The sequence below is a fragment of the Rhinoraja longicauda genome, chromosome 29, assembly GCF_053455715.1.
Source record: "Rhinoraja longicauda isolate Sanriku21f chromosome 29, sRhiLon1.1, whole genome shotgun sequence".
Taxonomy (NCBI): domain Eukaryota; kingdom Metazoa; phylum Chordata; class Chondrichthyes; order Rajiformes; family Arhynchobatidae; genus Rhinoraja; species Rhinoraja longicauda.
Window position 1 is genome coordinate 26,293,446 of NC_135981.1, and position 22,719 is coordinate 26,316,164.

General features: G+C 47.2%; 1 protein-coding gene across 4 annotated transcripts in view; it reads right to left on the bottom strand.

Moving 5' to 3' along the window:
- Window positions 1-242: 242 nt before the first annotated feature.
- The window catches only part of adam11 (ADAM metallopeptidase domain 11), a 159,152-nt gene continuing 136,675 nt past the window's right edge, over window positions 243-22,719 (bottom strand). For 2 of the 4 annotated variants that reach the window (XM_078424550.1, XM_078424548.1), the window contains one exon: window positions 695-2,604. In XM_078424550.1, the coding sequence (XP_078280676.1) occupies window positions 2,585-2,604 (20 nt within the window). In that variant the 3' untranslated portion in view covers window positions 695-2,584. Of the gene's footprint in view, window positions 2,605-4,500; window positions 4,519-22,719 lie in introns of all 4 variants that reach the window. The other 2 variants (XM_078424547.1, XM_078424546.1) reach the window with 2 other exon arrangements.

A 22,719-nucleotide genomic window follows, 5' to 3' on the forward strand; every position in this document is an offset into this window, starting at 1 on the left:
CCCCTCCCACTCTCGTCTCCTCCCCTGACTCTTGTTTCTTCCTCTCCCCCCCCCCCCCCCCCCCCAGTCTCCTCTCCCCCCATGCTCTCTTCTCCCCCCTCCCTCTCTCTCTCCCCCTCTCCCCTTCCCTCCTGGTCTTTCCCCCCTCCAACCCACACTGCCCCCCTTCCTTACACTCTCTCTCTCTTCTACCCCACTCTCCCCCAATCCACTTTCTCCACCCCCGCCCCCATATGTACTGAATCTTGATATTCCTGATCTCTGGTCTGGGAGAGACAGCTGTGGTAACTGCGGGTAGGAATACATGTTGGGACTGGTATGAACAATGTTGGGCGGAGGTATTATGGAGACATTCCTTCCAGCCAGTGTAAGCGGACCCAGGTCGGATGGAGCTGCCCTCACTCTGCCCAGGTACCTGGGAAAGAAGTGATGTCTTCCTTCTCCTGATCCTCACTGAACAGTGAAGGCTGAGGAAGGACAGAGGTTGGTTTCTGACCACAACCACGAAGCAACAGTGCCATTAAGAGGTATAAAATGCTTTTAAATAGAATATGATATGCTAATGCTTTAAATCGCTTTCTCCTCTTGAAGCAAACTTGCCCACCAACTAGGATATTATTGCTCTTAAAATTCAAATATTACTTCACTTTTGTCCACCCTGTCTACAACTTACTGCAATTTTTTGAAGTTCATCCTGTAGTTTCAGTTGGGGGTTATTCATGCCACGATGGTTGTGGAGGTTGTTATACAACATAATTAACTTTAATGCTTCCTTTATGCTGATATGGATAGTTATGGTGGTGCTGCACTCTAAGCATAGGAAGAACACTTTGGGAAAAAGTTAATTATTTCAAGAATGACTTATATTTCTTCTTCATCTCAACAAATTATTTTTTTACACAAGGTTTGCTGTTGGTGATGAATGAAGCTTTGTATGGTTTGGAACCAAAGTAAAATATATTTTCGATCAGGAACATGTCCTTCTTCAGTTCATAACAATGAGAATTGATAGTCGCAGATTCTATGTCGTGACAACCAGTCCTCATTTTCTAATCATTACATGATTTATAAACATGAATCATTACATTCACCACATGGATGGGACAGGTTTGGAGGGATATGGACCAAACACGGACAGGTGGGACTAGTGTAGCTGGCTGGTGTGGGCAAGTTGGGCCGAAGGTCCTGTTTCCGCACTGTGTCACTCTATGACTATGATTCAATTATCGTCTACTTTGGGAAACAAGTTTGGCAAATAATATTCTATGTCCTTTGGTATATTCTCATTTTCTTTAAATTCCATACTTTAAGCCCAAAGTTTTAAATGTGACTTCCTGCAAACCAATATAATGTCAATGCTGTTTCTATCACGTGAAGGATAGCAGTTATAAATGTATAACGTCCTTAGCTTACACTAAATGGATCTAGAAAAGTATTTAATTCCTACATTGAATACATTTTGCATGGTTCTTTTCATGATTTGTCTTCACGGATTCCTTTGGCCAACCTAACATTTTGGAAACAGAGTATGTGGGGATTGTCCTGCTTTTACACTACAGTGAAGACCATTCAAACATGACACTCCTCAGATATTTAATGTATATAATATATTGGAAGGTGTTATAACATCTGAAACCTTTCGGCTCACAGTAAGGTAAGGTAACTGGAACCCTAACACTAACTGGTGAGGGCTTTAAACTTGCATTGTTATTAACATATGAAAGTAAAAAAGCTACTTACATTTTATTTTTAATTTCTCTTTTAGGTTTTGCTTAACTGAGAATTGAGAAAACAGAATTTAGTACAGTCCACACCATAATCCTTTCCTCATGTGTTTTAAATTGGTGCCTAAATATGCTAATATTTAGCATATATTAAATATCATCTTGGCCGATATCTTGCTACGTCCATTTGAAGTTATTTTCCCAGTAGATATCTCATACGTAGTTACGGATTTATTCACTACTCACACTAATAAAGCCGCTTTGAATTTTTCAAACTAACAACATTGAAAGAAGAGCAAACCAGGAAGTAGGGAATAGAGATTTGAAGGTCTGGATATCTGTGGGTTAAATATTCACAGTTTAGACATGTGCACTGTGATAACATAGCTTAGTTCGTGACTATACCATTGTAGTGGTCAGGGTGATCTGCACTCATCCTTATTTTAAACATAATGGTATTCATGTCACCAACTATGGCCACAAGAATATTGCTGCAAGATCCAGGATGCTTATTAAACCCAAAACTGGCATATTTTGTACATTTTCGTACATTTTCAAAATGGCAATCAATCTCGCCCAACACTTGACCTTTTGCCATTTTAATCCCAAGTTGTAAACAGGATAAAAATGTAATCGTTAATTAAAAAGTAGACGTTAGATTTCACTATGTTTCAGAAGTCTCTCTTCAGCTTTTCTTTGAAGTTACAGTTCAACTTCCTTTAATTTCAGGAATGTTGGATTCTCCCAGTATTACCTAGCTGTGTTCAACAGCAACATCAGAACGTTAGAGCTCATCACCTTGAGCATTGGTGGACAATGGCTTTACTGGAGCAGAGAGTGTATATTCTACTGGTGAAAGATCATTTATGCCCCTCCAGATCTGCAAGAAAGAAGTCAAATGTTGATAGGTAACTCATAGCACAGCGAGAGAAGAAACAGGGCGAAGGCTGAGCAACTTGGAAGCAAAAGAAACCACTTAATGAGAGTGAGAGTTGGTGTCGCAAAGGAATGAAATGATTTGAAGTTGTGATACACGATGGTAGTGGGAGAATTCAGATCTGAGACTGGGGCTCAAATATGTAGTTCCACTTCAAAAGAACAATGAAACGAGTTGCAAATTAAATACCAAGCAAAAACTATGATACCATGCCACACAGACAAACGTCAAGGATTAGTGGAGAGTATTTAAGACTGTAGACGCTGGAAAGAACACAATTGTTTGAATCATCCGTGGCTGACAACAAAAGGGTTCTTCACGGGTACATAATAGTTGATTGTTGCAGAGAGCTGCCCATTAAAAATACACAACATGCCCCGTGGCAAGGCAAAGCTATTTTTTCTTTGTAAAACTGTAATCCTTTCACTGGAGTGATTTTTGTTTTAAGTGGTTTCTAAATGTTACATGATATTCAAAGAAACATTCTCCCCTTCACACAATTGCAAATAAAAAAATCTTTCACACAAAATTGCAAATAAAAAAATCCCCAAGCAGGCTCTATTTTCTTATGGATTTTCAATAGAATTTTGGAAATTCTAAGTTTAGGTTAGAGATACAGTGCAGAAACAGGCCCTTCGGCCCACCGGGACCACACCGATCAGTGATCACCTTGTATACTAGCACCATCCTACACACTAAGGACAACTTATAATCTTTACCAAAGCCAATTAACCTACAAACCTGTACTTCTGTGGGGTGTGGGAGGAAACCGGAGCACCCGGGCGGGGGAAACCCACGCAGTCACGGGGAGAATGTACAAACTCCGTACTGACAGCACCCATGGTCAGGATTGAACCTGTGTTTCTGGCACTGTAAGACAGCAACTCTACCGCTGTGCCACCGCATCTACCTTCAGATGGAGTTCAGATGACGAAAATGCATCACCCAGTCATATTAACAACACACAGATGATCATAAGTGATAGGGGCAGATTTAGGCCATTCGGCCCATCAAGTCTACTCAGCCATTCAATCCTGGCTGATCTATCTCTCCCTCCTAACCCCATTCTCCTGCCTTCTCCCCATAACCCCTGACACCTGTCCTAATCAAGAACTGGAACTTTACCCCTGTGATTTCATTAGCCTCTGCATTTCAGCAAACAAATTAATTGTAAAATAATTATCCAGAAACAATCTCAAGTAAAGCCAAAACCAAATTTGAATTGGTTGCATGGTTTCTGCATTTTTACTGTCCTGCACTTCACAAAATGGAATCTTGGTTCAGATTGTCACAGGCTCGCCCACAATCCTTATTTGAGGTACAAATCAAATTATGCACAGTAATTTATACTGACTTTCTTTTGGTTAGACAATTATTTTCATTTAACCCAATGCCCCTGCCATGCTAAACCGATCATGCACTCCATTTAAGATGTCTTAAGCATATCTTTTGACCCACACCTTTTCAATAGACCCTTCAGTTCACTTATTCCCTTTTCAATATAAGAGAACTCCTTTGAGTATCAGTAAGTTTTAACCCCAAAATAATGAAAATAATTTCTCAATAGATACAAACTATTAAATGTAGATATTGTTTGTTGATTAATCAAATGGACCAATCACAAAAAAAAAGACACAAAATGTGTAAATAACTCAGCAGGTCAGGCAGCAGCTCTGGAGAACATGGGTAGGTGACGTTTTTGATTGGGTCCCTTCTTCAGACCAATTACAATGTATTTTTGAGGAGTAAATGAAATGGCAATAATAAGCTTGCGGATGCAATGCAGTAGCAAGAACATTAAGCGGAGATTAAATTGTTCCTTGTTGTGCAACATCGTACCTTCCTCTCCGGATGTTCCTTCCGAGGTGAAAGTAATGAAATAAAATTTGTTTAGTTTCCATGTCATTAAAAAGAAAGATCGCAGAACATGCAATAATCAAACAAGACCCGATTAACAACACACAACCAAATGTGAACACACTTAAATTAGTGTCACTCATCAGTTGCAAGTTCTTGAAGATGAAAATGTTTGGTCATAAGTGATAGGAGTCATAAGGTCATAAAGTGATAGGGAAAGAATTAGGCCATTTGGCCCATCGAGTTTACTCTGCCATTCAATCATGGCTGATCTATCTCTCCCTCCTAACTCCGTTCTCCTGTCTTCTCCCCATAACCCCTGACACCTGTACTAATCATGAATCTGTCTGTCTCTGCCTTAAACATACCCATTGACTTGGCCTCCACAACCTTCTGTGGCAATGAATTCCACAGATTGTATTTCTTGCTCTTTTCAGGAACCTTGGAACATTGTTTAAAAGATGCCTTTACTCAGAGCAAAATAACTAAGCAATTGCAGTACCCATAACTTCATGACTATTTCCTTCCGGTGCCAATCACTCTGTCGGTCACTTGGATCATTTGGAAAATGCTTTATTACGGGAAGATTTTATTCCATTCACAGCTCTCAAGAAAAATAATCATCATTGTTTTTGTTTAAAATAAAATCCTAGGTTCGAAACCAGAACCTTTGCTCTTTTAGATACTGACTGAATCTAGACAGTATGTAGTGATTTGAATTTTAAAATCGTGGCACAATAAATGTAGAAATTATCTTTAACTCCTTTTCAAAGGACATCAATCAGGCAACTGAACCATCCTACCAACAACTAAGGAGCATTCCTGCGTTACTATCTACCTCATTGGAGACCCTCGGACTATCTTTAGTCAGAACTCACTGGACTTTATCCTGCACTAAACGTTATTCATGTTATTCCCTTTACCATGTATTGCAATCATGTACTGTGGATTGCTCAATTGTAATCGTGTCTTTCCGCTGACTGGTTAGCACGCAACAAAAACTTTTCACTGTAAACATGAAACCATGGTACACATGCCCATAAACTAAACTAATCTAAGCTAAACTAAACTAACTTAAAGTAAAATAACATGTGAATCGGGGTAAGGTCAAAAATCCAATTTCATTGTTTAGATCATAATATATAATATATAATAGCGAGAATTCTTTATAATCTGGGATAGAGATGAGATAGTCGTTTGCATTTGGCTTGTATGAAAAATCACGACCAACAGTCCAAGTTCATGCAGTGTAATGATAGCACATCATGCACTCTTTATATTTCTCTGATCAGAGATAAATCCTACATCAAATATTCACTGTTTTAAAATTAAATTTTTATGTAGCTTCTACAAAGTTGATTTTAGAGTCCAAAACTATTAGCTTGTCATTTGAAAAGCTGCTTCCCCCAAAAAATTGTTGCAGAAACAAACCACAGTTAGAAACCAATGTGGGGATAATTAGAAAGGATTTGTGAATGACCATAAGCCACAATGAAAAGGAAAGCACCAAAGGTTTCACCTCCCCTGAGATAGACACAAAAAGCTGGAGTAACGCAGCGGGTCAGGCAGCATCTCGGGAGAGAAGGCATGGGTGAGACCCTTCGGTCGAGACGAGACCCTTCCGGTCGAGACCCTTCTTCAGACTGAAGGGTCGAGACCTGAAATGTCACACTTTCCTTCTCTCCCGAGATGCTGACTGACCCGCTGAGTTACTCCAGCATTTTATGTCTACCTTCGATTTCAACCAGCATCTGCAGTTTTGTTTCCTTCACCTTCCCTGAGTGTGGGGCAAACAGTGTTTTGAAAGTATTTAATTTAGTTTAGTGATACAATGCAGAAACAGGCCCTTCGGCCCACTGAGTCTGCACCGACCTGCGATCCCCATACACTAGCACTATCCTACACACACTAGGGACAAATTTACATTTATACCAAGCCAATTAACTTACAAACCTGTACGTCTTTGGAGTGTGGGAGTAAACGAAAGATCTCGGAGAAAACCCACGCGGTCTCAGGGAGAACGTACGATCTCTACACAGACAGCACCCGTAGTCGGGATCGAACCTGGGTCTCTGACACTGTAAGGCAGTAACTCTACCGCTGTGTCATCATGCCGCTCCATTTATATGACATTTATACGTAATTCTGTTTAAAAAATAAATGATTTGCTTCCAACTATGGAATGAATTCCCTTGGTCAGACATCTCTCTCTCAGCTATCACAGCTGTCTGCCACTAAATAGTATTGGGCAAGTCATGTTCATGCATTGGGATCAATTTGAATTGAGAGTACAAGGTGCAACCTGCAGGTGGCGATCGATGTCCCAAGAATGCTCATTAATTGTTGTTCCTGGGACAGTTTGGACTATTTCCCCCAGCTGCATTGCCAAGGAATGATGCTCTTTGGTGTCTGATGTCTCATGTGGAACCATTTTGAGACTTTTTTGGGAAGTTCCCAATCAAGATCGGGTAGATGCACAGAGTCTTTTGCCCAGAGTGGGGGAATCAAGGACCAGAGGACATAGGTTCAAGGTGAAGGGGAAAAGATTGAATAGGAATCCGTGGGGTAACCTTTTGCACACAAAGGGTGGTGGGTGTATGGAACGAGCTGCCAGAGGAGGTAGATGAGGCTGGGACTATCCCATTGTTTAAGAAACAGTTAGACAGGTACATGGAGGACAGGTTTGGAGGGATGTGGACCAAGCGCAGGCAAGTTGGACTAGTGTAGCTGGCACACGTTGGCCGGTGTGGGCAAGTTGGGCCGAAGGGCCTGTTTCTACACATGTTCCTAGCATGAAAAAAAAACAACTGGAAAATGTGCATTTTCAATGGTATGGTGCCAGATATTCTGATTTTCAGGCAATTTGTTTCCAAGAAATCACTAAATTTGAGCAGTTTATGGACTGCAGGGACACAATTTCAAATCAGCACACTGAAATAAGTAGATCAAGAAATGCTCAACACTTCAAAACTCTAATATCTAAGTGTCCAACAACGCACAGATCAATCAGAATGAGGTAGAAAGGATGAAGCTTTCTAAGTATATGAAACAAACTTGTAAAGGAAATGTTTATAAACTTCTTCTTGATTTTTCCATGCCTAGTGCACAGAAATAGTTTAAATAATTTATTTCAGACAAGGGCCGGCACAGTGGTGCAACTGTTGCTGACTTACAGCAGGTTCGATCCTGACTACGGGTGCTTTCTGTATGGAGTGTGCGCCTTCTCCCTGTGACTGCGTGGGTTTTCTCCGGGTCCTCCGGTTTCCTCCCACACTCTAAATATGTACTGGTTTGTAGGTTAATTGGCTTCGGTAAAATTGTAAATTGTCCCTAGTGTGTAGGATAGTGCTAGTGCATGGGGTGATCGCTGGCCGGCATGGACTCGGTGGGCTGAAGGGCCTGTTTCCGTGCTGTATCACTAAAGTCTAAAGTCTCTAGTCTAAAGTAAAATCATGGACTGAGTGGAACCAATTTTTGGAGAAACCTACTTTGTACTCTGGGTTTACCAATTGTTTATCTCTTTCAATAATTGGACACATTGAAATGTAAACTTTGATTAATCTTTCAAAAATATATGTAAAGAATAATAAATGACATGTTTTATTTCATTGAGAAAGATAACTCTTTACAAATCATTGGTTAGCCTCAGACCTGATAAAGCCTTTCCACCATCTACGTGTACAAGGCAGGAGTGTGATTATAGGAGTAGAATTAGGCCATTCGGCCCATCAAGTCTACTTCGCCATCAGCCTCCTAATCCCATTTTCCTGCCTTCCCCCCATAATCCTTGACACCCGTTCTAATCAAGATTTTGTCTATCCCTGCCATAAAAATATCCACTGACTTGGCCTCCACAGCCCTCTGTGGCAATGTTCCACAGATTCACCACCCTCTTACTAAAGAAGACTAAAGAACCAATCACTTGTCTGGGTGACTGCAGCACCAACACACACAAGCAGGCAAAGTTAATTCCAACCCTATTCACTGTCTTAACTAGCCACTGACACAAGATGGTTGCAGCGTACATCTATATACTAAAACTCTTGTTTGTTTGTTCCTGAACTACAGCCCAAACGGTACACGATAGCGCGACAATTTTAGACCCACCTTACTCACCGTCGTCCCTTTGGTGCTAATGGAAGCAGTTTCATTGAAATCGGTGTTATATTTTTAAAGTTATTCACATTTTAAAGTTTAAATCTATCTCCTAGGGAGGGGGGGGGGGGAGGGAGGGAGGATAAGGGGGGTTGAGGGGGATGTAGTGGGGGGGAGGGGAAGGGGGAGAGGGGAGAGGGGAGGGGGTAGGAGAGGGTGCTGCACCAATGCAGGAGAGGTTTGGGCCCAACGGGTCCACTTGGTCTAGTTATCTATAAAATGTACAGCAGTAACTCACAAATCTTTCTGTGGGAGCACTTCCACAATCTGAAATTCATACCACCTGCATGGGACTGGTGGCAGCAGATGGACAGAAACACTTTCCTGTTCAAGTCAGGTAGAAATAAGACTTTGTAATGTATCGCAGATTCTATATTGTCACTGGGTCAGAATCCAGGAACTCTCTGCCCTGGATAGGACAGTAAAATCTTCTTTAGGTATGTTAAGAGAAAAAGATTGGTAAAGACAAATGTGGGTCCCTTGAAGGCAGAAACGGGTGAAATTATTATTAGCAACAAGGAAATGGCGAATGAGTTGAACAGGTACTTCGGATCTGTCTTCACTAAAAAAGACACAAACAATCTCGCAAAAAAAGATGTACTCGAGGACAGAGAATCTAGGGAGACAGAGGAACTGAAAGAAATGTGCATTAGGCGAGAAATAGTATTGGGGAGATTGATGGGACTGAAGACTGATAAATCCCCAGGGCCTGATGGTCTGCATCCCAGGGTACTCAAGGAGGTGGCTTTAGGAATCGTGGTGATCGCATTGGTGATCATTTCCCAAAGTTCAATAGATTCAGGATCAGTTCCAATGGATTGGAGGGTAGCTAATGTTATCCAACTTTTCAAGAAAGGAGTGAGAGAGAAAACGGGGAATTATAGACCAGTCAGCCTGACATCGGTGGTGGGGATGATGCTGGAGTCAATTATTAAAGAGGTAATAATTTGCCGTCGGGCGGCACGGTAGCGCAGCGGTAGAGTTGCTGCTTTACAGCGAATGCAGCGCCGGAGACTCAGGTTCGATCCTGACTACGGGTGCTGCACTGTAAGGAGTTTGTACGTTCTCCCCGTGACCTGCGTGGGTTTTCTCCGAGATCTTCGGTTTCCTCCCACACTCCAAAGACGTACAGGTATGTAGGTTAATTGGCTGGGTAAATGTAAAAATTGTCCCTAGTGGGTGTAGGATAGTGTTAATGTACGGGGATCGCTGGGCGGCACGGACTTGGTGGGCCGAAAAGGCCTGTTTCCGACTGTATATATATGATATGATGATATGATATGATGATAACGGCACATTTGGATAGCAGTAAAAGGATTGGTCCAAGTCAGCTTGGATTTATGAAGGGGAAGTCATGCTTGACTAATTTTCTGGAATTTCTTGATGATGTGACAAGTAAAATGGATGAAGGGGAGCCAGTGGATGTAGTGTATCTAGACTTTCAGAAAGCCTTTGATAAGGTCCCGCACGAGAGGTTGGTGAGCAAAATTAGAGCATTGGGGATAGGGTGTTGACATGGATAGAGAACTGGTTGGCAGACAGGAAGCAAAGAGTAGGAAGCAACAGGTCCTTTTCAGAATGGCAGGCAGTGGAGAGTGGAGAGCCGCAAGGCTCGGTGTTGGGGCCGCAAATGTTTACAATATATATTAATGATTTGGATGATGGAATTAGATGGAACACTAGCAAGTTTGCAGATGACACAAAGCTGGGTGGCAGTGTGAACGGTGAAGAGGATGTTAGGAGATTGCAGGGTGACTTGGACAGGTTGAGTGAGTGGGCCGATGCATGGCAGATGCAGTATAGTGTAGATAAATGTGAAGTTATCCACTTTGGCGACAAAAACAAGGAGGCAGATTATCATCTCAATGGTGTCAGATTAGGTAAAGGGGAAGTGCAACAAGACCTGGGTGTCCTTGTACACCAGTCACTGAAGGTAAGCATGCAGGTACAGCAGGCAGTGAAGAAAGCTAATGGCATGTTGGCCTTCATAACAAGAGGATTTGAGTAAAGGAGCAGAGGTCCTTCTGCAGTTGTATAGGGCCCTGGTGAGACCACATGTGGAGTATTGTGTACAGTTTTGGTCTCCTAATTTGAGGAAGGGCGTCCTTGCTATTGAGGCAGTGCAGTGTAGGTTCACAAGGTTAATCCCTGGGATGGAGGGACTGTCATATGAGGAAAGATTGGAAAGACTGGGCTTGTATTCACTGGAGTTTAGAAGGATGAGAGGGGATCTTATAAAGACGTATAAAATTATAAAAGGACTGGACAAGTTAGAAGCAGGAAAATTGTTCCCAATGTTGGGGGGGGTCCAGAACCAGGGGCCACAGTCTAAGAATAAAGGGGAGGCCATTTAAAACTGATGTGAGAAGAAAATATTTCACCCAGAGAGTTGTGAATTTTGGCATTCTCTGCCACAGAAGAGAGTGGAGGCCAATTCACTGGATGAATTTAAGAGTTAAATAGAGCTCAAGGGGCTAGAGGAATCAAGGGATATGGGGAGAAGGCAGGCACAGGTTACTGATTGTGGATGATCAGCCATGATCACAATGAATGGTGGTGCTGGCTCGAAGGGCCAAATGGCCTCCTCCTGCAACTATTTTCTGTTTCTATGTTAATACTGGGAGTGTTATTTCATCACTCTGACTGCTGGGTATCCAGAAGGCTCACAATCACCTTCTCAAGGACATGTGTAGCGACCAAAGAGAGTGGTCCTAGGTGTCGAACCCTCAGATTGGCCAGCAAGGTCACGTGTGGGTGCGACTGTAAGGATTGGTCCAGGGAGTGAGACCGCTGATTGGACAGCGTCGTCACGTGCGGTTTTGGCGCCTAAAAGAGTCAGTTGGAAGACTTCTTCGAAGTGAACAGTTAGTTTTAATGGTTGTCTGTAATCTCGTTAAGTAAACTTTGTGATCGAATATTGCTGTCGCAATAAACTTCTTCAACAAAGAACGAGCCTCCAGACTCGCCATATTGGTGACCCCGACGTGATCCAGCCGATCACCTACCAGCCGATCGCCTCATTTTTGGCTTCTATGCCCGGCGCACCGGAGCTAAGCGCGGTCAGCGTTCACCTTCCGTCGTTTTGGGCACATCAACCACAATCTTGGTTTGTCCATACAGAAGCCCAGTTTCACTTAAGAAACATCTCAGCAGATGCGATGAAATACTACTACCTCGTCAGCGCTCTACCGCCGGAGACGACCGCACGGGTGATGCGGTTCATCGTCAACCCTCCCGCAGAAGACAAGTACGAGGCCATGAAGGCACTGTTGTTACGAACCTTCGGATTCAGTAGGCAGGACCAAGCTAAGAGGCTTATGCACCTACCGGATCTCGGAGATCGGCTGCCGTCCGTTCTCATGGCTGAAATGTTAGCGCTAGCAGGTGAACACACGGATTCCCTCATGTTCGAGCAGGCATTCCGAGTGAAGCTTCCCGAAGATGTCAAACTCATGCTCACGGATTGTTCTTTTAAGGACCCCGTGGCATATGCAGAAAAAGCCGATGCGCTCATGGGGTCCAAATCAAAAAGAAGCAGTTCGATCAACAAAGTCTCGGCATCAGCGGGCGCGCCACAGCGGCATCAAGATGGCGCCGCGTCTCCCGCCATTTCTCCAAAAGCCCGCCAAAAGGATCCGCACAAACGCGGCTGGAGCTATTACCATCTACGATGGGGTGGAGAATCCCGCAACTGCCGCTCACCTTGCATCTTCTCGGGAAATGCCTCGGCCGATCGCGGTTGCAATTGGCCAGAACTGACGCCTCTACGTCCGAGATCGATTCACGGACACAGAATTTTTAGTTGACACGGGAGCCATAGTCAGTATCGTACCGCCGACCGGCCTCGAGACCAGATCGGGTAAGACAGGTCCTACCCTCATCGCGGTTAACGGCAGCCCCATCCGCACATATGGTACGTGGACAATGTCCCTGGCTTTAGGCATCCGCACGTACGAATGGCCATTCATTATAGCGGACGTCAGCCAGGCGATCCTAGGCGCAGATTTCCTCTGGGCCTTTTCACTAGTCTCCGATATCCGCGGTAACGACCTTCGACCCTCCGCCAGCAGCGATGAGCCCGCCGCTCCGCCGGCCGCCACCCCGCCCAGCCCAACTGTCCAGGCCGTCGTCGCGGCCCCCGACCCGTATGCTGAGGTCCTGGCGGAGTTTCCAGAGCTGCTCATTCAACGCTTCAACGCCCCTTCGGCCAGGCACGGTGTGGTCCACCACATCCGCACCGAGGGCCCCCCGTTTTCGCTCGGGCCTGGAGGTTACCGCCCGACAAGCTGGTGGTGGCGCGGGCAGAATTCAGGAAGATGGAAGAAATGGGCATTGTCCGTCAGTCCGACAGCCCGTGGGCCTTGCCGTTGCATATGGTCTCCAAAGCATCTGGGGGGTGGAGACCATGCGGCGATTACCGGCGCCTCAATGCCGTCACCACGGCCGACCGCTACCCCATACCACACATCCAGGACTGGAAGGAAGGTGCCGTGGTGTTCTCCAAGATCGATTTGGTGCGGGGCTAACACCAGATCCCTGTACGTCCGGAGGACATACCAAAAACTGCCACGATCACTCCGTTCGGGTTGTTCGAATGGTTGCGCATGCCTTTCGGTTTAAAGAACGCGGCACAGGCTTTCCAGTGGCTTATGGACCATGTTGGTCGAGATTTGCCTTTTGTGTTCATTTATTTAGATGATATCCTGGTCGCCAGCCCCTCGGAGCAGGAACACCTGGCCCACTTGCGGACTGTATTCCAGCGGCTCCAAGACCACGGGCTCATCATCCAACCCTCCAAGTGTCAATTTGGCCTCCCTTCTCTCGATTTCTTAGGGCACCGAATCACCTCTGCCGGCGCCACCCCTTTACCCGAGAAGGTGGAGGCTATCCGTGCAGTCCCGCGGCCCACCACAGTGAAGGGTCTGCAAGAGTTCGTGGGCATGGTGAACTTCTACCATAGGTTCGTCCCAGCAGCAGCACGGGTCATGCGCCCGCTCTTCCAGTGCCTTGCGGGTAAACCTGCAGAGTTGGTAAGGTCCTCGGCCGCGGAATCGGCCTTTGCAGCAGCTAAGGCGGCTTTGGCAGACGCCACCATGCTGGTCCACCCGAGCGCCTCCGCCCCCACAGCCCTGACGGTTGAAGCGTCTGACGTGGCGGTGGGAGGGGTTTTGGAACGGTGGCCTTTGGCAGCCCTTGGCGTTTTTCAGCCGTCAACTGAGTTCGGCTGAGCTGAAATATAGCGCCTTTGACCGAGAGCTTCTGGCTCTCTACTTAGCTGTCCGTCACTTTCGGTATTTCCTAGAAGGCCGCCCGTTTGTGGCCTTTACGGACCATAAACCGTTAACTTTTGCTTTTTCCAAATTGTCCGACCCATGGTCGGCCCACCAGCAGCGGCACCTGACTGCCATCTCTGAGTTTACCACCGATGTCCGTCATGTCGCTGGTAAGCTTAATGCCGTCGCTGGTAAGCTTAATGCCGTTGCTGACGCCCTGTCTCGGCCTGCTGTTTCCCCCATTTCAGCGGTAGACTGCGAGGTGGATCCCCAGGAGCTTGCGGAGGCACAGCTCCTGGCGGACACCGCCTCGGCATACCAGTCCGCCACTTCAGGGTTGAAGTTGGCTCAGGTGGCCTGCGGGCCGGAGGGCACAAAAGTCTGGTGTGATGTTTCCCTCCCCGTATTAGGCCGGTGGTGCAGCCCTCCCTTCAGCGTCGGGTATTTGATGCTATTCATGGGCTGGCGCACCCGTCCATCCGCTCCACCTCTGCCTTAGTAGTCGCTCGGTTTGTGTGGCATGGCCTGCGAAAGCAGGTAGCTGCTTGGGCCTGTTCCTGCGTTCCCTGCCAGACCACTAAAGTCCAACGCCATGTCCAGCCTCCAGTACAAGAGTTTGCGGTCCCGGCGGTCCGCTTTTTCCATATTCACGTGGATTTAGTCGGACCTTTACCTTCCTCCCGGGGTTACACCCATCTGCTCAAGGTAGTGGACCGGTTCACCCGGTGGCCGGAGGCTTTCCCATTGTCAGATACCTCCGCTGCCTCTTGTGCCAGGACCCTGGCCCTCCATTGGGTGGCCCGTTTCAGGGTTCCGTCTGTTATCACCACCGACAGGGGGCCACAGTTCACCTCTACCCTCTGGGCCACGCTAGCGGAGCTGTACGGCTCCCGGTTGCAACACACCATGGCGTACCACCCTCAGGCTAATGGGCTCGTGGAGAGGTTCCACAGACAACTCAAGGCGGCCCTCAGTGCGAGGCTGGAGGGCCCAGACTGGGTAGACCAACTTCCCTGGGTCCTTTTGGGCATCCGAACCGCTCCTAAGCAGGTTCTCGGTGCTTCGTCCGCGGAACTAGTATATGGCTCGCCACTTCGAGTACCCGGAGATTTGCTGCCGGAGTCCTCTGGTCAGCTGCCTCCAGTTCCGTCAGTTTTAGCATCACTCCGGGCATGCGTGGGTTCCCTGGCTCCGGTTCCGACTTCGCATCATGGGTGTCTCATGGTGCATGAACCACCTGCCTTGAAGGACTGTGAGTTTGTATTTCTGCGTGGAGATGCCCATCGTTCCCCATTGCAGAGGGTCTATGAAGGGCCGTTCCGGGTTTTGCGTAAAGGGACGGTCACCTTCACCTTAGACGTGGGCGGCAGGAGTGAGCTCGTCTTGGTGTCCAGGCTTAAACCTGCGCACTTGGATCCGGACAGCCCTGTCCTGGTCGGCCAACCGCCTCGGCGAGGCCGTCCTCCTGCAGTTCCACTCGGTCTGGGACCCCCCACTCCTGCAGTTCCACCCGGTCCAGGACCCCCCGCTCCTGTGGTTCCGGCTGCCCCTCTCCTTACTCGTTCTGGTCGCGAAATCCGGCTCCCTGCTAGGTTCCGTACCTCGGGTTCTGGGGGGGGGTCATGTAGCGACCATAGAGAGTGGTCCTAGGCGTCGAACCCTCAGATTGGCCAGCAGGGTCACGTGTGGGTGCGACCGTAAGGATTGGTCCAGGGAGTGAGACCGCTGATTGGACAGCGTCGTTACGTGCGGTTTTGGCGCCCAAAAGAGTCAGTTGGAAGACTTCTTCGAAGTGAACAGTTAGTTTTAATGGTTGTCTGTAATCTCGTTATGTAAACTTTGTGATCGAATATTGCTGTCGCAATAAACTTCTTCAACAAAGAACGAGCCTCCAGACTCTCCATACATGTAACAATTGACAGAAATGTCAGCATTGTTCCCAATAATTAATACATTTGTAAAGAGGCTAGCATATTTGTAGATTGTGCATGCTAGTTCACCTTCACTATATATATATATAGCATCACATTCACTATGCATGCTGCACATTCCACACACGATCCAGTTTGGATCTTCACTCCCACCTTGACTATATACGCTGCCGGTCGCTGCCTTCCAGGCAGACCGCGACCAGACTGTGAAGACGATAGCACTTATTGTTACCTCCGCTTAAGTACAAATAAAACTATGAGTTGCAACTCTTGTGTATTGGCATGAATGCACAACATGGCGTCAGAAGTTTCTCGACCCACTACTTCAGTTTTGTTTTTTTTGCTTAGTTTGTTTTGATTTACTGTCTCACTATGGCTGGAGCGTTTCGCAAGCCTGACCCACTCGTATTCGATGGCGACCACGCTGAACGCTGGCGCATCTTCGAGGAGGATTTCAGGATCTATATTCAGGCAGCACATCATGCTGCACCTCCAGCTACTCGTGCTGCTATTCTCCTCAACCTGGCGGGCAGTGAGGCCATTCGCCGTGCTCACCGGTTCCACTACGCGCCGGCCCGGATAACTCCCGCGGGCGTTCAGGTCCCGGCGGAATCTATGGAGGACCGGACTGCCTCCTGACAAAGTTCCGACAGCTTTGCAAGCTGCGCTCGAATCTCGTTATGGAGCGCCACAGATTTTTTACTCGCAACCAGAAGCAAGGTGAGCCTGTTGAAGCTTACATTAGCTCCCTGAGATATATTGCCAGCCGGTGCGCGTTCGACAATTTGTGTGACAGTCTCGTTCGGGACAGACTGGTCTGTGGCATCCTTGATGACAAGGTGCGTGATGAACTACTACGTGATGCTGACCTCACCCTAGAGGTGGCTGAGTATCGTTGTCGAGTTGCTGAGCTAACTGCCTCACACACTAAATCCTTGGGGCCGGGACCCCACTCTGCGTTTGATGTGAATGTTGCCGGCACAACGCCCACTTTCTGAAGTGCCCGGCAGATCCTGTGCCGGTCACATCAACAACTGTAGTAACTGTGGGGGCTCACACGCTGGGATTCGGGAGCAGTGCCCTGCATTTGGGAAAGTCTGTAATTACTGCAAACATAGAAACCATTTTGTCCGCTGCTGTCGTTCGCGTGGGAACAGAATCGGGACAAAACAGTCGGTACATCTGCTACAGCCAGAGCCGTCTCGCGCAGCACCTGCATCACTCCCTGTGTTTAACGAGCATGACCTAGCTGCTATCAATGGACTGAATATCAATATACATTCCTTATCAGACCCATCTGCTAAACATCTCGATCCCATGGTCACCCTCCTCATTAACGGAGTGCCTGTTACTGCAAAGCTCGACACAGGGGCTCGCTGCAACGTTATCACCTTATCAGAGCTCCACAGGATTTGTAATGCCAAGGACATCAAGCCAACCATGGCCTCACTGATTCCCTTTGGAGGGGGCTCAATCAAGCCCGTCGGAACTGTTGAGCTGCAGTGCCAGCTAGCGTCCCGTGTTCACAAACTGTCTTTCTTGGTTGTCCGGGAAAACACTCCTTCCCTGCTAGGCATTGCTGCCTACATCGACTTAGGCTTGGCTGCCTTCGATTCGGTGGTCCATCAACTGGCTTCCGCACATGCCCCCGCCCAGCGATTCCTCTCGCAGTACGGTGAGCTCTTTAACATATATATAACAACTACAGCATGCAAACAGGCCTGTCCGGCCCTACCAGTCCACGCCGACCATTCTCCCTGACCTAGTCTCATCTACCTGCACTCAGACCATAACCCTCCAATCCCCTCCTATCCATATACCTATCCAATTTACTCTTAAATAATAAAATCGAGCCAGCCTCCACCACTTCCACCGGAAGCCCATTCCATACAGCCACAACCCTTTGAGTAAAGTTCCCCCTCATGTTACCCCTAAACCTTTGTCCCACAATTCTGAAGCTATGTCCCCTTGTTGGAATCTTCCCCACTCTCAAAGGGAAAAGCCTACCCACGTCAACTCTGTCCGTCCCTCTCATAATTTTAAAAACCTCTATCAAGTCCCCCCTCAACCTTCTACGCTCCAAAGAATAAAGACCCAACCTGTTCAACCTCTCTCTGTAGCCTAAGTGCTGAAACCCAGGCAACATTCTAGTAAATCTCCTCTGTACCCTCTCCATTTTGTCGACATCCTTCCTATAATTTGGCGACCAGAACTGCACACCATACTCCAGATTCGGCCTCACCAATGCCCTGTACAATTTCAACATTACATCCCAACTTCTATACTCGATGCTCTGATTTATAAAGGCAAGCATACCAAACGCCTTCTTCACCACCCTATCCACATGAGATTCCACCTTCAGGGAACAATGCACAGTTATTCCCAGATCCCTCTGTTCCACTGCATTCCTCAATTCCCTACCATTTACCCTGTACGTCCTATTTTGATTTGTCCTACCAAAATGCAGCACCTCACACTTATCAGCATTAAACTCCATCTGCCATCTTTCAGCCCACCCTTCCAAAAGGCCCAAGTCTCTCTGTAGACTTTGAAAATCTACCTCACTATCAACTACTCCACCTATCTTAGTATCATCTGCATATTTACTAATCCAATTTGCCACACCATCATCCAGATCATTAATGTAAATGACAAACAACAGTGGACCCAACACAGATCCTTGGGGCACTCCACTAGACACTGGCCTCCAACCTGACATACAATTGTCAACCGTTACCCTCTGGTATCTCCCATTCAGCCATTGTTGAATCCATCTTGCAACCTCACTATTAATACCCAACGATTTAACCTTCTTAATCAACCTTCCATGTGGAACCTTGTCAAATGCCTTACTGAAGTCCATATAGACAACATCCACAGCCTTGCCCTTATCAATTTCCCTGGTAACCTCTTCAAAAAATTCAAGAAGATTAGTCAAACATGACCTTCCAGGCACAAATCCATGTTGACTGTTTCTAATCAGGCCTTGATTATCCAAATAATTATATATATTGTCCCTAAGTATCTTTTCCATTAATTTTCCCACCACAGACGTCAAACTAATAGGTCTATAATTGCTAGGTTTACTTTTAGAACCTTTTTTAAACAAAGGCACAACATGCGCAATGCGCCAATCTTCCGGCACCATCCCTGTTTCTAATGACGTTTGAAATATTTCCGTCATAGCCCCTGCTATTTCTGCACTAACTTCCCTCAATGTCCTAGGGAATATCCTATCAGGACCTGGAGACTTATCCACTTTTATATTCTTCAAAAGTGTCCGTACCTCCTCTTCTTTAATCATCCTAATTTCCATCACTACTCTACTTGTTTCGCTTACCTCACATAATTCAATATCCTTCTCCTCGGTAAATACCGAAGAAAAGAAATTGTTTAATATCTTCCCCCATTTCTTCCGACTCAGCACATAGCTGTCCACTCTGACTCTCTAATGGACCAATTTTATCCCTCACTATCCTTTTGCTATTGACATATCTGTAGAACCCCTTGGGGTTTACTTTTACATTACTTGCCAAAGCAGCCTCATATCTTTTTTTCGCTTTTCTAATTTCCTTTTTAAGATTCCTTTTACATTCTTTATATTCCTCAAGAACCTCATTTACTCCCTGCCGCTTATATTTATTGTATATCTCCCTCTTTTTCCGAACCAAGTGTCCAATTTCCCTGGAAAACCACGGCTCTTTCAAATTATTATTCTTTCCTTTCCACCGAACAGGGACATAAAGACTCTGTACTCTCAAAATTTCACCTTTAAATATCCTCCATTTCTCTATTATATCCTTTTCATAAAACAACAATTTCCATTTCACTCCTTTTAAATCCTTTCTCATCTCCTCAAAATTAGCCTTTCTCCAATCCAAAATCTCAACCCTTGGTCCAGATTTGACCTTCTCCATAATTATATTGAAACTAATGGCATTACGATCACTAGACCCAAAGTGCTCCTCAACACATACCTCCGTCACCTGACCCATCTCATTTCCTAACAGGAGGTCCAACACTGCCCCTTCTCTGGTAGGCACCTCTACGTATTGCTGCAAAAAACTATCCTGCACACATTTTACAAACTCCAAACCATCCAGCCCTTTAACAGAATGAGATTCCCAGTCTATATACGGAAAATTGAAATCACCCACAATCACCAACGACAAGCTCGGCAAGCTTCCGGTCACGTACAAGATCACGATCAACCCAGAGGTCTTACCGGTCGTCCGTCCCGCCCACCGGATTCCCCATGCTATGCGGGACCGCGTGCTGAGTGAACTCAACAGGATGGCGAATCTGGGAGTGATTGCCCCTGTCACGGACCCGTCAGACTGGGTCTCTACCATGGTGGTTGCCTCTAAAAAAAACACGGAGGAGATACGGATTTGCATTAATCCCAGGGATTTAAACACCGCCATTAAACGGCCACACTATCCCATGCGCACGGTGGAAGATGTCGCAGCGCAACTGGGCAAGGCGACAGTTTTCTCCGTCCTCGACGCAAAAAGCTCCTTCTGGCAGATTCTGCTAGATGACAACTCCTCCAACCTGACCACTTTTTGTACACCGTTTGGACGTTTCAAATTTTTACGTATGCCCTTCGGCATAAACTCAGCTGGCGAGGTGTTTCAGCGCACCGTGGAACAGCTATTTGCCGGATACCCCTGCTCGATTGTGGTTGACGACATCCTCGTCGCCGGTCAGAATGTCGAGGACCACGACGCGAATCTGAAGAAAGTCCTCGACCGCGCCAAAGAGATCAATCTCAAGCTCAACCCGCTTAAGTGTAAATTCCGGGTGAGCGAAGTCAACTACGTGGGCCACATATTCACGAGCGCCGGTCTCAAACCCGATCCATCTAAAACGATCGCGATCAATGAACTGCCAGCGCCCTCCGATGTGACCGGTCTGCAGCGCTTTCTCGGAATGGTCAACTACCTGGGAAAATTCATCCCGAACTTTAGTGAAATATCTGCCCCTTTACGCCTACTAACTCACAAAGACACTGTTTGGGGCTGGCATGAACAGCAACAGAGAGCGTTCGACACTCTGAAACAACAGGTGTCTTGTGCCCCCACTCTCGCGTACTACGATGTCAAGCTGCCCGTCACGCTGTCCTGCGATGCCTTGCAGTATGGACTGGGTGCCGTCTGCCTTCAACACAGTGGTGACGGCCACAGACCTGTTGCCTACGCCTCTCGTACTATGACAGACACCGAACAACGATATGCGCAAATCGAAAAAGAGCTGTTAGCGGTCGTCTTCGCTTGCAGAAAATTCAATGATTTTATCTTCGGCAAGGAGGTCACAATCGAAACAGACCACCAGCCACTCATTAGCATTGTAAGCAAGCCAATACACGCCGCCCCTGCGCGGCTCCAGCGGATGATGCTGCAGCTTCAGAGGTACGACATCTTTATAGTCTACAAGCGGGGCAAGGACATGCACCTGGCGGACACCCTTTCTCGAGCTCCGTGGGCAACCTGCGGCTCTCCTTCGTCAGGAGACGAGTTTGCCGTCATGATGGTCTCCTACGTCCCCTCGTCCTGCCTGGAGAACCTGGCAGCCCAGACTGCCGCCGACGACACCCTCCTAGCACTATCCTCTGTCATAAGACACGGGTGGCCGGTCAAGCAGAACAGACTGCCGGCTGCCTTACGGCCCATCTTCTCCGTCCGCGACGAGCTCGTCCTGCAGGGTGGTATTGTCATAAAGGGCCACAAACCTGTGATTCCTGCCTCCTTACATGGCAAGTACTTCGACAGCATCCATGGGGGACACCCAGGCACAGAAGCAACGATCTCGAGAGCTAAGAGCTTGTTCTTCTGGCCTGGAATGTCTGACTATATTCGTCAAAAAGTAGAGTCCTGTTCAGTGTGCAACAGCCTGGCGCCGCACCAGCAGAAACAGCCACTCCTTCCACACCCGGTTCCTGACCTCCCGTGGTCCATCGTGGCAACTGACATTTTTTAGTGGAACGGGAAGGGGTACTTGGTCATAGTCGACTCGTACTCCGGGTGGTTCGAGATCGATCTGCTCCCGAGCCTCACCTCCGCGGCAGTGATCCAGAAGCTTGCACGCCATTTCTCCGTTCACGGGGCTCCTCATCGCCTACTCTCCGACAACGGCAGCCAATTCTCCAGCCTCCAATTCAAAGAATTTGCTGCACGCTGGGACTTTTGCCACATCACTAGTAGCCCCGAGTACCCTCAGTCTAACGGGATAGCGGAGCGTGCCGTCCGGAGTGCCAAGCAGGTGATGGAACGTTCCCGCAGAGCGGGATCCGACGTTTTCCTCGACTTACTAAACCTGCCGAACATCTCCCGCGATCCGATCCTTGGTTCAGCCGCGCAATGCCTAATGTCCAGGCAGACGAGAACCACTTTACCCATTGCTAAACATACACTGGAGCTACAAGTTCGCTTTCCATCTGATATTCAGTCCCAGCTGCAAAGGAAATGTGACATCAAAAAACGCTGGTACGACAAGACGAGCAGGCCTCTGCCACCACTGGCTAACGGTCAGGTGGTCCGCCTACGAACCGAAAAGGGTCACGACCGCCTGGGGGTGATATCTCGGCCAGCGCCCGAGCCTCGTTCGCATTTAGTCGAAGCCGACGGCGGAATTTACAGGCGCAACCGACAGCACATCCTGCCAGTGTGCGAACCGGCACCACCTCTGTTCCTGCCCAACCACTAAAATTTAACCCACCCGCACCCCTCTGGGGACACCGGCCTGTCTATGTCTCCGCTGCCCAGTCTGTCAGCCCTTCCGGCCTCGCCTGTGGCCTCGCCACCTCACCTCCCGCCATTGTCTCCCATCCCATCGCCAGCAAT